General features: G+C 40.4%; 1 protein-coding gene across 2 annotated transcripts in view; it reads left to right on the plus strand.

Annotated features, from left to right (window-relative positions):
• The window catches only part of PRRC2C (proline rich coiled-coil 2C), a 66,610-nt gene that overhangs the window by 40,054 nt on the left and 11,776 nt on the right, over positions 1 to 14,780 (plus strand). For both annotated transcript variants that reach the window (XM_009273295.2, XM_019470496.1), the window contains 8 exons: positions 1,636 to 1,725; positions 3,454 to 3,555; positions 7,778 to 7,988; positions 8,917 to 9,120; positions 9,821 to 9,933; positions 10,512 to 10,648; positions 12,668 to 12,902; positions 13,365 to 13,487. In XM_009273295.2, coding sequence (XP_009271570.1) covers positions 1,636 to 1,725; positions 3,454 to 3,555; positions 7,778 to 7,988; positions 8,917 to 9,120; positions 9,821 to 9,933; positions 10,512 to 10,648; positions 12,668 to 12,902; positions 13,365 to 13,487 — 1,215 coding nt within the window. The remainder of the gene's footprint in view (positions 1 to 1,635; positions 1,726 to 3,453; positions 3,556 to 7,777; positions 7,989 to 8,916; positions 9,121 to 9,820; positions 9,934 to 10,511; positions 10,649 to 12,667; positions 12,903 to 13,364; positions 13,488 to 14,780) is intronic.

Consider the following 14,780-nt stretch of genomic DNA (forward strand, 5'->3'; position numbering starts at 1 on the left):
GCCAGTTAACTACTTCCTGAGAAGGACCTTGTGATTAAAGCAGCCTCATGTGCTTGCCTTGTTCTACCCAAATTAATGTTGCCTATTGGAGTCAAATATAAATCTGCAACTTGCAGTTTGGTAGTTCTGATTGTGGGAAACATCATATATCTCATATTTCAGCGGTTTAACAAGTAAAGGAAATAACTGAATGGAGAAAATAGTTCTCTCTCTTTCCTTTGTTAAATACAAAAATAAGTCGGTGTGCACACTGTGTCCTCTCTCACCCCATTTATGGTTTAGCTTGTTGTCCTAGTCTTTTACCAAAATGAGCTCGTCCTTTTAAGGAAGATTCTTTGTTATTTGCCAGTTAGTATCTTGATGCTTTAGTTACTCTTTCAGGAGACATAGCCATAGGCTTCAGGAGTAAACTGAGTGTGCACTTTTTTAATAGCTTATCATCATACTGGTTGGATGCAATTAAACAAGCATTATGTGGTTTGTGCCTTCAGGATCATTATGTGTTGGCAAGTCCAGGCACTCATCTGCTGCTAATTTGTCTTTCAGTTCCTTCTTGGTGATTGGATCTGTAAAAATGGTAGAGCCTTTTCTGGGCTTCAGACATGTAAAACTTTGGAGTTTGCAGTGCTTGCTAGAGAGTGCATCTTGGCTAATTCAGGGTCACACCGTTTATCTAACAAAGTCTCTGGGTCATGTTCTGATAACACCTGTTTGCCTGTCCAGAATATGCTCAGTAGATATCCAGTGACAGGAACTAAAAAACAGTGCTCAGCACAGCTTCACAGAAGTACCGGTGCCTTTTTTGTTCATTGTAGGTCATTCTTTAGAGAGCTGGCAGTATTATCAATGAGACACTTTCATCAGGCAGTTCATACCCACAACGGCAATAGTTATTGGCTACAGCTAGGTCTGTGAAAGTGGACCTTTTTCATTGAGCACATTAAAGTCCTCTTAACTGTAACAAATAAGCTTCAAGGAAAGCCCCTGGGCAGACTGAAAACTACAGCCCTTTTCTTCCTTGAAATCACTGTCCAGTGCAGAAATCAGGAGGTAGACTTCACCATCCAGAGAAACTGAGTCTTGTGACTTTCAGAGACAAGACTTAAAGGAAAGAAAATTGTTTTGCAAATTGCAACCATCCTTATGTGTTCTTTTTAATCTGGAGGGCCTTGCTTGTCATAGGTTTACCCAAGAAATTTCTGTGTTTATTTAAAGCTACAGAAAGCTTTCAGCTAATATATTTTACTTTTTAAATAGGCTAAAAGTTCCCACAGGTGGCTAAAGCATCTTGGGTGACAAAGGATCATTGGTTACACCACCACAGTTCAATATGTCTAGTCCCCAGGCAGTACATCACTCTGTATATTCTTGCTTTACAGACTGTATTTTGACTTGTCTCCAGATGTACATTGTGAGGTCGTGAGGCAAACTGTAATCTCCCCAGAATTCTTCTGACCTCAGTAGCAATTCAGCAGCAAGGATTGCTGGACATGCCTTCTAAGAAAAAACTGGTGTGAAATTCTAATCTTCTGTTGCTTGGTGAAGTCCTCCTGTAGAAAGGCTGACATCTGTCCAAGAAATTTAAATCTAATTTAGGTAAGGGAGATATTTTAATGGAATTATTTTTCTTCACAGGAGTCTGTAACAGACTACACTACACCTTCTTCTCATCCTAACACAGTGGCTACTAGCAGTACAAAAATGGAGGAGACTTTGGTGACGAACGTAAGTCTATTGCAGTGATCGTCTTGACTTTGAAGACAAGAAAATATTTTCACACTTCTTTAAAGCACAAAATAGTGCCTTCAGTAAACAAGTCACTAGGGTTTCTTTCATGTTAACTAGCTGCGCATTATCCAATCTTACTCTGAAGGACAGTTGGTTTGATTAATATCTGTTCTGGAATTCTTCAGGTATTTTCTTGTCTTTTGAACAACCACAATGAGCTAAAGAGCACAGAAAACAGAGAAGATGTTTCTAGGGACAATTCTAAAAAAGGAAAGATAGGCATAATGAGGGAGTGTGCTCTCAGCAGCAGTTGGGACTTGAACCTGGTACCAGTAGCAAAGCTCTGTAGGTGAGTTTGAAGAAAGGCTTTTACAAACAAAGCAATTTTGAACTGTAGCCTGAAATCACAGCAACTGCGTGTAAAGGGAACGGCTTAATGGTTTCTGAAAGCAGACAGCAGGCTTTCAGTTGTTCAGTTGCTACGGAGATGAGATGCTTGCAGTCCTCATAAAGCAAATGATCCTGTCTGTGTGAGTGTGGTGTAGCGATTGAGAGGACCAACTGGGTTGTGACTTGTAGCGAAGTCAAGTTTGTCTTGAGTGTGCTGGGATGTCAGGTTGGGAACTTGGATCTTTGTCATTTTTGTTTGAGGAGCAGAAATAGAATTAGCTCAGAGTTGAGTCACTTGTTGATTGCAGGAGGAAAGAATCATACAGTAGGATCTTAGGTTTTTATGAAGATGTCATGTGAATTCCATCTAAGAAATGCTTTTCAGCTTACTGCAGCATCCTTTAATGCAGTTTTGAAGCAATACTGGTTGAACTTCCTCTTCTGCTGGATTTTCTGGTGGTGGTGTGGTTTGTGCCTTTGGTGATTAGTGTGGAAGACTGAATTGTTTTGTGTTAATGATGCTAGTATATGCTCCCCTGTGGTGTGTTGGAGTTGGATTTGCAACACAGGAAATGGGGGCCCCTGGCCACAAAGGATCTGTGCTATCACCTGCTTCAAAGCTTCAGTATCTGTCTTTTGGATTAGCCTTATCTCATCCAGTGGAAGTCCATTAGCTGTGCTCTGAATGGAGAAAGAAATGGTCAGAAGTAATAGACTGGCCACTACAGTATTTTTGATACATTTCATTTAAAACTTCTAGGAAATCCATCAGTGTTTTCTTAAGCAAAGATAGCAATAGCATTATGTCAAGTTTATTTCCATAAGTTTCACATCTTTCAGAAGAGAAGATAACTGAATTCAGTTACTGGATGGCAAATCTGTTTTGGTTTGTTTCATGGTCCTGTGACTTTGGAGGTTTATAGCTTCCTCTTTTCAGAAACTGCATCTCAGAACTCAAGGTCACGAAGCCCCATGTACTGTATTGGTACAAAAGGGGCCAAACTTGGCTTGGGAAGAATTTTTGCGTATCAGTAAACTGAAATGGTACTTTAAAGTAAATCCCAAAGCAGAAAATTGGTATTTGTTTATGCAGAAGACATGGACACTTTAGAACCTTAGTCTTCAGCCTCTTAAAGAGAGATGAGAAGCATCTCAGCACCTGCTGAATGGCCTTTCCCCACCTACCAAATTTTCACCTTATTTTATCAAAATCTCCCTGCCAAATGCTCAAGCCTTGAAGAAATTGTAGCTCACTTAATAAAGCTTGAGCTTTGCTTTTCTGGGGCTTTTGTAGTAGACGTAGTTAGAATGTGATGTGTGTTGCCTGCCTTTCAGGTGCCCCTGCCCCACACCCTTCCCCTCCCTAGGAGGGAGACTCTACAACAGAGCTCCAGCCTAACTCCAGTTTCTCCCGCTACCGTCGACCTCACCCTCAAGGTATGTACCACATCCCTCTAAGGGTCGTTTTCTTGCATGCAGGGGAAAAAGTTAATGGAGAACTTGCTGGTGAACCTTTTTTTTAGAGCCTTCCTTTGTTTCCTCTGCTGAACTGCTTTTGCATATAAACGGATGGCTGAAACAAGACTCTATCAAAGGATGCATTTAAATTATAAATCTCTAACCCCGTTTTGCATTAACACTTGGCATCTCAACCAATCTTGGCTCCCACTGCCCTGAAAAAAAAAGATCCTAGCATTTTAGCATTGTACCATAGTGTTCATGACAAACCATCAGAATCTGACTGAGGTTTTTTGAGAGTTTAGCTTAAAGTAAGTTGCCTGGTTTGGTATTAAAGGCTGTAAGGAGTTGCTTGGTAAGCCGAGCTTGATTTCTTCTTAGCTGTAAGTTTCTGGTGCAGTGATAATGTGGTTTTGAGTTGAATGGCTAAAGTTCTAAATAATGAAATGTAGGTGGTGTGTTGGTGTCTATGAAGGGCAGCTTGATCAGCTAGTCAGAACATGTTTTGTTGTGTAATAATTGTTCTGTTGTTTTCTGCTCTCCAGTGTAGAGCAAGTGTGTAGAATATTTTGAATGGTGTTTTCCCATTTTGTTGGATTTTGGACTGTGTGCATTGTATAACTCACTAACATAGAGTTGGGCTCTAGCTTTGCTACTGTATCTTTAGAAGTTTTTGTTCTTTTTTTTGTTTTTGGTGTCCTAGATCGGCTTTGTGATTGTGACTGCAGGTGACTGAACCAGTAGCAGTATTGTTGCTGCTTCTAGTATTAAGAAAGAGTGATGTTTGGACTTAGTTTCTCTAAATTTTTAAAAGAAGAAATGAAACCAGGGATTGGATGCAGAACTAACACTTTGGAGAAACTTGCTTGTCAATGCCAGTGAGACTTGGGTCTTGCTGGCATGGTTTGACATCTGCTTGCTCATATTCTCTACAGATGATATTTATTAATGATCTCTTGTGGAATCTTTGCTTTTCTTTTGTTAACACTTTTATTTCCTGAAAAAAAAGTAACATCACTTTAAAACAATAGACCAGCAAAAATGGGGAGAGGGCTGGAGAGGGACAAGTAATTTAACAAAAATCTGGTTTTCTATTGCATTCTCATGTAATAAGTTACCATAATCTGACTTTCTGGCGCCTGAAAGCATTTTTCTAAAATAGCAGTCTAACTGTTTAGCAGCTGGATATGATTCACGTGTAATACAGGTAGGAATGTTACTATAGCATGATGCTGCAAAGAATGTGACACTGCTCAGTTATAGTGAACTGCGGTGTTTGTCATTCATCCTGCAGTTTTTTTTCTGCTGTTCTGGTGTCGGTGACTTGATTGCTTTCTCAGTGGATGATAGATCTTGGATGTGTGCTAACAAAATATGTCAAAGATCCATGTTTTGAGGCTACCTTGAAGAACACTCTGACCAAAATCTGAATGGAAAGGCATTTGGAAGCAGCTTTGTTTCTAATTTCTCTATTCCAGCCACTGGAGCTCTACCTCTTTTTTACAAATGCTGAAGGCAGCAAGCTTGTTTTCAAGCAAGCACTGAGATTATCACTTTCGCAACAGGCCTTCTGGTCCAGACAGAGCAGAGCTGCTCTTTGTCATCCTCTTCAATATAACCCTTGCTTCTTTTAAAAGGTACTTTTGGAGCAGCAGAGAGGAAAGCATTTCCTTCCTTCCCTTAAAAGAACAAAATCTCCAGGCTCTGCCTTCATAAAGGAATAACCCGTACATCTCCTCTTTCCTCCGTCCCCTGTCACAGAAAGCTGTCTGTGAGGAAACTCGGCAGGGGAACTCAGCCACAATTGCTCCCACTACTTGGCATCATTCTGCCAGGGTGTAGGTATAAGGTGCTCATACGGGAAGGCTTATTGAGATCTCTTGTTGTTTCCTTGGAGTAACTTTGCTAAAGACACCTTTACTAAGGCAGACATTCTCTTAAGGACTTAGTTGATAGGGCTATTGGTAGGTGAGGACCTGAGCAAAAGAAAGTCCAAAGCAATCTTAAACTGAGCTGCCTGGCCCTCTTCCATGATCCGAGGTTCTATCTAAAATTCCTGTGTAGGCATCTGGTCCAGAATCTGACACCTTTCGACTTTCTTTTTCTGATCCCTTAAACTTTGGCATACTTAAGGATATGCACATTGGTATTTGTTTCCAGTTAAGTTTTTGGATAATACATTGTTGCTATGTGAAGGCCCCAATGGGTCAATGGTGAAGAGAAGCCTCAAGCAACCATGATCTCCAACCTGTGCTCTCCTTTTCCCATAACTAAGCGAGCAGTGAAATTACAGCACTTTCCCCAGCCTCACTTAACTTAGAGCCTCTTAGTCCTTCATATCTGGTCTGTAGATGGTGCTGCATAGGCGCTTGTAGAGTACCAGTCCGTTTTGCATCATTTTCTGGCTTAAGAATTTTGAGGTTGTTAAGGAGCTCTCTAAAAGCAAAGCTGTTCAAAAACTTGGGACTCTGTTATTTGCCCGTTATTGCAAATTGGTAGGGGTGTGGGATGATCTGGGATCTTGGCAGTGGTTAGGTTTGGAAGATGAAATGCGGCATGTAGACTCTAGCTTTTGCTATCAATAGTTTCTCCAGGGCATCGTGAAACTCATTGAATGAAGCTTCTACACCTTCTCTATTCAGACGTTCACAGGTGGTACTTCACGTTCTCTTAATACTAATGCAGTACAAGACTGTTACCCTGTCTTACCAGAGCCTGTGGTGTTCAGAAAGGAGCCTCTAGTCTTACCTGTACTCCACCTTAAGCAAAATCCTTTCCAGCAGATTAATAATAAATTTTGAAGCTTGCCCTGTCTGCGAGAATCGGAACCAATTTGGAGGAAAATGTTGTGGAGGGGAAACTGAGAATGATTGCTGGGGAAGATGGTCTCAAAAAGGAAAATAGGTGGCTTACCTCCAAATGATTTAATGTGTAACAAAGTTTCCTTCCTCTCCCTTTACCCTCTTGAGGAATACAGAACTCCTCTTTCCGTGTAGGTGTGTATTGGTCACCTGTTACCCACTTATTTGGATATTGCTTTGCTTTTTTAATCACTTCTGAAGCATCTAGACAAATAACCTAAGTCATGTTTGGTCTGTTCAGACTGTGCCTAACTCGTGTAAACAGGGTAGTTTGAAAGTATGACTTTCAGAGACTGCGAGCCCCAGTTAGGGCACTCTAGTGATCCAGGCAGTGAGGTCAGATTTGTTGGAGAATATGTATTTGCCCCTTTACATATATCATTAAAGACAAGCACCTAGCCTTGAGAAGCTTACAGTCTGCCAGATAAGCAATTTCAGCCTATGGCATCCAGCTCTGCTAGCAAAATCTTTGTTTCAGCTGAGGACAGCTGAAGGCTGTAGAGAAGTCCATGGACTGTGTTTGAGCATTTAAATTAGCGGGTGTAGTCTGAGCATTAATATTTCCTTTTCAATAGTCCCTCAAAAGTGTCTCAGTTCAAAGATTTGGCATTGTGTGTCTAATACAGCAATAATTAGATTGTGATTGGGTGCAGTAAAACAATAGTTCTTTCCACTTTCGGTGGAAGAGAATTGTGTATAAAATTTAAATTAGTTTCATCTTCCTTGCTGTGCAAGACTTAAACTTGTAATTATTATAGAAATAGAGGAGCATGAAGCGTTTTTAGCATTAATGTAGAACAGTGTGCACAAGCTGTGTCATCTCGTGATTGCTTCTTGAACAGAACTTGCTTTGGAAATCTAAACTTGACTACTCTCATGTTTACTGAAGTGTGCATTAGATATTTTTGGTGGTCACTAGGAGTGGATGATTTACCAAGAAAGCAAGGGGCTGTTTCATTTAAATGGCCCAAATAACTTGTAAGTAAAGGACTTCATGGAAATATTTAGAGGGGTTTTTACCTTTCTTTTGCTCACCATGTCTTTTGCTCTTCATGTCAAACAAAACCAAGCCAAATTAGTGTGAGTGGATTCTCTTTTGAGCGTTGAATGTTAAGATGATGAACTGTGCACGTGTGCAGTTGGAACAGATAAGAAGCTCCAACTTAAGGCTGTATGCTTTTTGCATGAACAGAGTTGCACGATTATGGTGACTTTTTTAAAAGAGGCTCGCATGAAGCCTGAATTGCCTTTTGAACTAAAAAGAACTGTTAAAAGAGGAAGACTGTTTGACTGGTTAAAACTTCCTAATAGATGAGGAAATTTTGTTTTCTTTTAAATAGATGGAGTCTGCACGCAAAGCATGGGAGAATTCCCCAAACATGGGGGAGAAGAGTTCACCAGTGACCTCATCAGCATCTCCCATTGCTGGTGGCAGTGGCAGCAGCAGCAGCAGCAACGCTGGGCCAAGCAGTGGTACTTACAGCTCTTTCTCTAGTGCATCAATGCCTCCTATTCCTGTGGCATCGGTTACACCGACAACTTCACTGTCAGGTACCGGATGTCAAGAGCGTAGTAGCCTGTTGTATTGTTCCTTGGTTATGTTTTTCAAGAGATTAGATTCCCTTTGGAATTACGTTTAATGCAAAGCTAACAGAAGTTTTATGCCAGTATGAAATGTCAGATCTGAACAGCAGCTTCCCAAATACCTTTTAATTAACAAGGAGATACTTCACCAGTTTCACTTCGGTCAGCTGAAAAGGATATTAAGACGACATCTCTCTGCCTATGCTACTTATATGGACTTGAAAGAGGAGGTAAACTTCTCTTCAGGTTGACTGCCTTATTGGTTTCATTTTGTTCAGCTGAATGACGGCAAGCAAGTAGATTTTGGAGGAGATGGTAGTTCTGATCTCCAGCTAGTTGCAGCCTTACTTTCATTTGTGCTTTTGCTTTTGGAGTCAAAGCTTTGACAGCTCATACCAAGACCCCTTCACACTAGGCAGAGCAAATGTCCAGCTGCTCTTCAGAAACAGTGCTGGCTTCCACCTTGGTTCTTTGCAGCAAACAAAAGATGCTATATCTGATTAAAACTTCACACCTTGGAATATTAGAATGTATGCCCAAATCGCAGCTGAAGTGCTTGAAAAAGACCTTTCTTTGGAGCCCAGCTCTCAACTGTGAGAGGCACAACCACTGTACATTGCAGTATTTTGTTGCATAACTAACTAGGATGTCTACTTCAGTATTTTTATGTGCTCCTGTACTTGAGAAGGGAGTTGTATTATGGTTGCAGTGAACTTAACAGAATTGTTATGCCTGTCCATCTTATGTTAATGGAAACAGCTGCATTAGGTTTCAGTGCTCTTAACCAGTTGTGGCTATGCTTGCATAGCTGTCCCAAAACTTTGACCACTGAAAGATGAGGCTTTGAAATATCTTTAGCTGTTTTATGATGTATGACTTTCTTCTCTCCTTCTAGGAGCTGGAACATACACAACCTCTTCACTGAGTACGAAGACTGCAAGCACCTCAGACCCTCCTAATATATGTAAAGTGAAGCCACAGCAGTTGCAGACAAGCAGCCTAGCTTCTGCTAGTCACTTTTCCCAGCTGAGCTGCATGCCATCCCTCATTGCCCAGCAACAGCAAAGTCCCCAGGTCTATGTGTCTCAGTCTGCAGCAGGTAATAGTGTTTGTGGCTGAGAAGCCACGTGTCTGCTTTTTTGGAGTTCTGAAGCTTCAGAGTTGAATTCAGTTCTGGTTTTATCTGCAGTAAAGACAGAATGATGGAGAGCATTCTGTAAGCAAATATTCACTAATTGTGTCTTACTCTAAATATGCAAGTTTCTATCAGTAAGCATAAAGATAATGTTGTGGTGTTAGTTTGTTGAGGGAAGTAAGTCTGAATCTCTTGATGTACCATATTTCTGTTGCAGAATTGTAAATCACTGTTTAAGACCAAGAATGACTTAGTCTTGACTTCTTTCTTAAAGTGCTACAATAGTTAAGAATCATGGCAGTTTTCTTTAAAGAAAACCCTACGTATAGTTAACCTAAATTACACGACAGTATATCATGTTCTTCCCCTTCCTTTACCCAAATGCCTTGTTCTGGCCATAATCTGTTGCTCATCCCCCAAGAATTGCATGGGACTGAAGATGCATATGCAAGACTGATAGATTCTGGGGGTGAATTGGAAAAGATATCAAAGCTGGTTAGGCACCCAGCTCTTCAGTTCTGTTTCTTCTCCCAGTCTGTCAGGTAGCTGTCACACTGGGAAGTACTGACAATGGCTGCATCTCTAACTCTTGATGAAAACCTTTCTAGCAGGGAGATGTTTGGAATCAGGTACTAATTGTATTGCTCTTCCTGAGGTACTGCAGCTCAAATCCCAGCATTTTATATGGATACAAGTCATCTATTCAATACGCAACATGCGCGTTTGGCACCACCTTCTCTGGCCCAACAGCAAGGCTTTCAACCAGGGCTTTCTCAGGTATTTGGGGATTTCTTCTTTTCCTTTTTTTTCCCCTCCTTGTCCATATTGCCTTTAAAGCTCTACTAATGAGCTAATGGGGGCAGAGGAGAGTGGGACTAAAGACTGCAAAAATGAGGTCGTGCCTGCCCTTGCTATTTCATTCTGGTGCATGCAGGCGGTGTTTGATCTCTACTGTTCCTGAGAATGAAAGCATTTGTCATGAAAGTTGAGAGAATAAGCTTTTACTCACAAATATACTTTATGTAAAAGTACATATTCACAGGAGGTGTTTATGTGGCCATGTTAGTGCCAATCAGCTTTTGTAGTACAAAATTGTATGCAATCTTGTGCAGTTGTTCTGTACACAAATCTAAATGATTCATTCAGTTTCTGCTGGTTATTTGCAAGGAAAAGTGTAAAATTCAATTAGAAGGTAATTTTCTGAATGGGAGCAATACCAGCTCTGCATGCAGCCTTGGGATTTGACATTCTTTGTTTACTTTTTTTAATGTTACACAAATCCTGGCACACATTTAACTATAGCTTTTCTACCTGACTTTTGTCCTCGGATATTTAATGGTTTCTTTTTTATGCAGCCTGCTTCAGTTCAGCAGATCCCCATCCCCATCTATGCACCTCTGCAAGGACAGCATCAAGCTCAGCTGAGTTTAGGAGCAGCACCAGCTGTTTCACAAGCCCAAGAGTTGTTCAACTCCTCCTTACAACCTTATAGGTAGGTATTCTATGCAAATGTCTTTGGTTTTTGAGCAGCAGAATTTATATAACTTGCTTCCCTGCAGACTTGTGTTCTGTGCTCAATAGCTGCCTCATCTTCCTGTCTTCCCCAAAATCTCTTTCATCTGTTTGTCTGGCTGAGAACTCTGTATGCGGATTGTCTGGCTAGTCTGCATGTGCAGATGTAGTTGCGAAATAGTGGGTTCGAAAATTGTGCATGATATTTGTATCTTTAGGAAACCAGGCTAAAAAGCTGAAAACATCAGTCTTTCATACTAAGAGAGCAGAAAAAGAGATGTCTGTCCCTTTAATTCAGTAATTTGTGTTTGTTATTTTCTAATCAAACCAACACTGGAGTCTTGAAACACTTTGAAATCCTAGTTTGAACCCTATAGGTGGTAGAAACTCAATTTCAGATGCATAGGGAGTTGCAGGGTATGTTTTAGAATAAATGTTTTCTGTTTGCTACAAAAGATAAAAGGAAGACCAGTATCTCTCAAATGGCATTGATAGCCAGGCAAATTTCCAGTGTAAGCCTTTTCAAAGCTTCCTTGCACTTCCTATCAAAACTGATTCACGGTGGTATAATTCTGACAAATTTTGTTAGTTTCACTTTGAGAAAGTTTCTTTGGAAATTTAATTACAGGGTTTTGCATGTGCTGTAGAAAAACCTGCTTGTTGCAATGTAGAAGTCTGAAGCCACAGAAGGTTTAATTGACTACATGTGTATCCTGACTTTGTGCTTGGCTGACTTTGGACCAAATATTGCTTGTCCTGCCACAGCTGACAAAAGTTGTTGTAAACTGTTGGCTAGCTGCAGAAACACAGTCAGTCTGGCATGTGGTCCAGACTAAATAAATGCTTCTGGCTGATCTGGTCACGCACAAACCCAGTATTAGTGGAGTTTTGGATTGTGCTGTTTATAAGAGTATGAATACTTTTCCCACATCTTTAAAGGTGCAGAGGAGGATAAGCTTTGAGATGTACAGGTTACTGGTTTAAAAAAAAAAAAAAAGCTTGTGAAAATTTTTGGCTACATTGAAGACAATCCTCTGCATACATTCTGGAAAAGTTTCTCCAGTGCTCAGAGTGCAACTGTAAGAATGTTTTGCAATTAAGGAAAGGTACAGAACAAAGCTTAACCCGGGTGTTCTGTCAGGCAAGCACATGGCCACTACACTAACAGATTAACAGGACCAGGGCTATGCTGGTACATATCGACCAAGTGATAAAGTGAAAAGTGTTTTTACATCAAAAATACTCTCCTCTGAGCTGAAGAGCTTTGAGAGGGGCATTTATTTAAAAACTCTGATTCTTCAGTCTGAAGGTGGCTATTCAGCAGGCTCATAATGGAAATGTTCAGATAAATACTTCTGATGTACTAAAACAACCTGTCTGTGGTGCTTTGCTGTACTGTTTTTGGTCTTTGTTTTTTAAACAAACTGCAACTTCCCCATGCTGGTGACAAGGGAATTGAGTATCTAGTTAAAATTAAAGGCTGTGGTGTCTGTCTGTGTTTCTGTTTTGAAGCCAAAACATTCATTTGGAAGCTACAGTTGTCAGCATCTAGTGATTTAACCTCTAAGTATTAAAAGTTGGACTGTGGAGATCTGTGAAGTCAAAAGAACAAAGCAGTTTACTTTATGACTAAGTGGAACTACTCACATGTGGTGCTTCCCCGCTGTCCTACCTTATAGCACAGAAACTAAGAAGTGGTAGCTTCCGTATGTTACAGTTAACGCAAAAACTATTTTAGCATGCACATCTAAATAGCTAAGTGTACTTTAAGATTTAAATAAAAAACCTAGTCATTTTTTTCCTGTGGCCTTTAGTAGCAGCTATTATTTTGTTGTGTGCAGAATAAATAGAAAAATCTACCTTTCTCAGGTGAAAATCTGTTCAATAGAGCTAAGCATTCTAATTCCATTTAAAGTATATAACCTGTGTTTTTCATTTTTGGTGGCTCATTGTTGAGCTCTGTCTGCATTTTTATGTATAATGTTTCAATCTCTTGCAGATCCCAGCAAGCTTTTATGCAAAGTGGTTTGTCTCAGCCATCACCGGTAGTTCTGTCTGGTACAGCCCTACACAACTTTCCAGCAGTACAACACCAGGAGCTTGCTAAGGCACAGTCAAGCCTGGCATTTCAACAAACTTCTAATACACAACCTATTCCTATCTTATACGAACATCAACTTAGTCAAGCTTCAGGACTGGGAGGCTCTCAGCTTATTGATACGCACATTCTCCAGGTAGGAAATGCTCCAAAATGCAAAACTTCGGCAATGGTTTGATACAGATAATGCAATAATAAATCAGATACTGCTCGGCTTGGGATAAGCCCACCTCTGTTATAATTACATGATAGTCAAGGTGGCAGGAAACGTAAGATGCTTGGAAGAGAATGTTCTTTTAATTTCATAAAGGTATATTAGTGTAATCTCTGAATTGACGATTGTTGCCCAAACTATAGGGCTCCTTGCACTGCTATCACTAATTGGAGCTTCAGGTTTAATTTCTGTTATGGTAGGTAATAAAGGGCTTTTCTACCACTTGCAATTGAGAGCTTTATCACAAGCTGAAACCTTCAGGTTGTCAGCTTCCTATGCTGTGGTTTCTACTGTACTGGTTGAAATACAGAATGATGTGCCATGCTGTCTCAGAACTGCTCTCCTAAGTATTCTTAATGTAATGGTGTCTCTCACTCTTCCTAGGCCAGAGCTACGCTCACTCAGGCTTCAAATCTGTACTCTGGGCAAGTTCAACAGCCTGGCCAGAGCAACTTCTACAACACTGCACAGTCTCCTAGTGCTCTCCAGCAGGTAAACTATGGCATGGTAAATTTCCTAAATTGTATTCTTCTTAAAAGCATGTTGTTGTTGATGGTTTTTGTGGTGTGGGGGTGGAGGTGGGGGCAGAGACAATCTTTAATTCTTCCACAATGCAAGAATTGAAAATTGATAGCCAAGGAGAGCTACTGCAGCAGTACTGAAAAACTGAATTGCTGAGAAGTTGGATGGTCTACAAGTTCATGTTGATCATTTGTCTGGCATCCTTCTCTTAAATAGTTCATTTTCCAGTGACAGACAAAGATTTAGTTGGCACAGTGATGTTGCTAATTGATGGAGGCATATGCTGCCTTTAATGGGGGCAGGTATCAGTTAGTGATGGTGGAGAGAGACAAACTCCAAGTGCTTAGTGCAGCCTAATTGTTAACACCAAATCTCACTGAGATGAAACCTCAGAGCTGCTACATATGTCAACGATATCAAAATATGTAGAAAACAAATGAGAAGTTGGCAGATAGATGATCATACAGGCAAACAGGACAGCCAAATCAGTAACCAGTAACCTACATCATGAGGTTTGTAAAATAACTCCAGTGACTTTGAATTCTTTTGTGAAAGAACTGTTCATTTGCTGTGTGCAAGCATGCTGTCGTTTACAAGGTGCTGTCTAGTGGTTTCCACCTTCTGGTTTAATCTTTTTATTTAAGTGGCTTTTTTAGGAAAAAAGCTTATGATGGACTGGTTTATTATAATAGCCTACTTCATACGCGTGAAAGGTAGCCCACACAGAAATCTAGAATAGTCTTAAAAAATTGGATCTCATCTGTTGGAAATCTAGCATAAAGTTTTAAGGACCTTTTAGAAGGGTTAGTGCTTTTAATGTGTTCAAGCTTGCTGTCTCTATACTTTTAATCTGTTATCCTTCAGAGCAGAACCCTAGTAAGTCTTTCACATCTGGAGAATATCATATCATTCTTCTAGTCACACTCTGAATATAATTTTGCAGGTTGTGAATTGATGGTCAGACTAGGAAATGCTGTAACCCCTGCCAGTCAGGTTACTGCTGTGGTATTTTCATCACTACCATTCTGTGGTGTTTTCAGCCCACAGCACTCCCTGTTAGTGCAGGCAAGGGACAGGCTGTGGTTTGTTGGTGTGTTTTTTGGGAGGTTTTTTGTTGGTTTTTTTTTAAGGTTGAACTGCTGGCTGTTGGGACTCCTGGAAAGTAAAATCTAGTTTTCATCCCAAACATTATCCTTATGATGACTAAAATTATTTGAAGTAAATAAATAGCCCCATCCATCCATCCCTCCCCCCCCCCCCCCAAAACGCACATATTTT

This window comes from Aptenodytes forsteri, unplaced genomic scaffold (genome assembly GCF_000699145.1).
Source record: "Aptenodytes forsteri isolate BGI_AS27 unplaced genomic scaffold, ASM69914v1 Scaffold95, whole genome shotgun sequence".
Lineage (NCBI taxonomy): Eukaryota > Metazoa > Chordata > Aves > Sphenisciformes > Spheniscidae > Aptenodytes > Aptenodytes forsteri.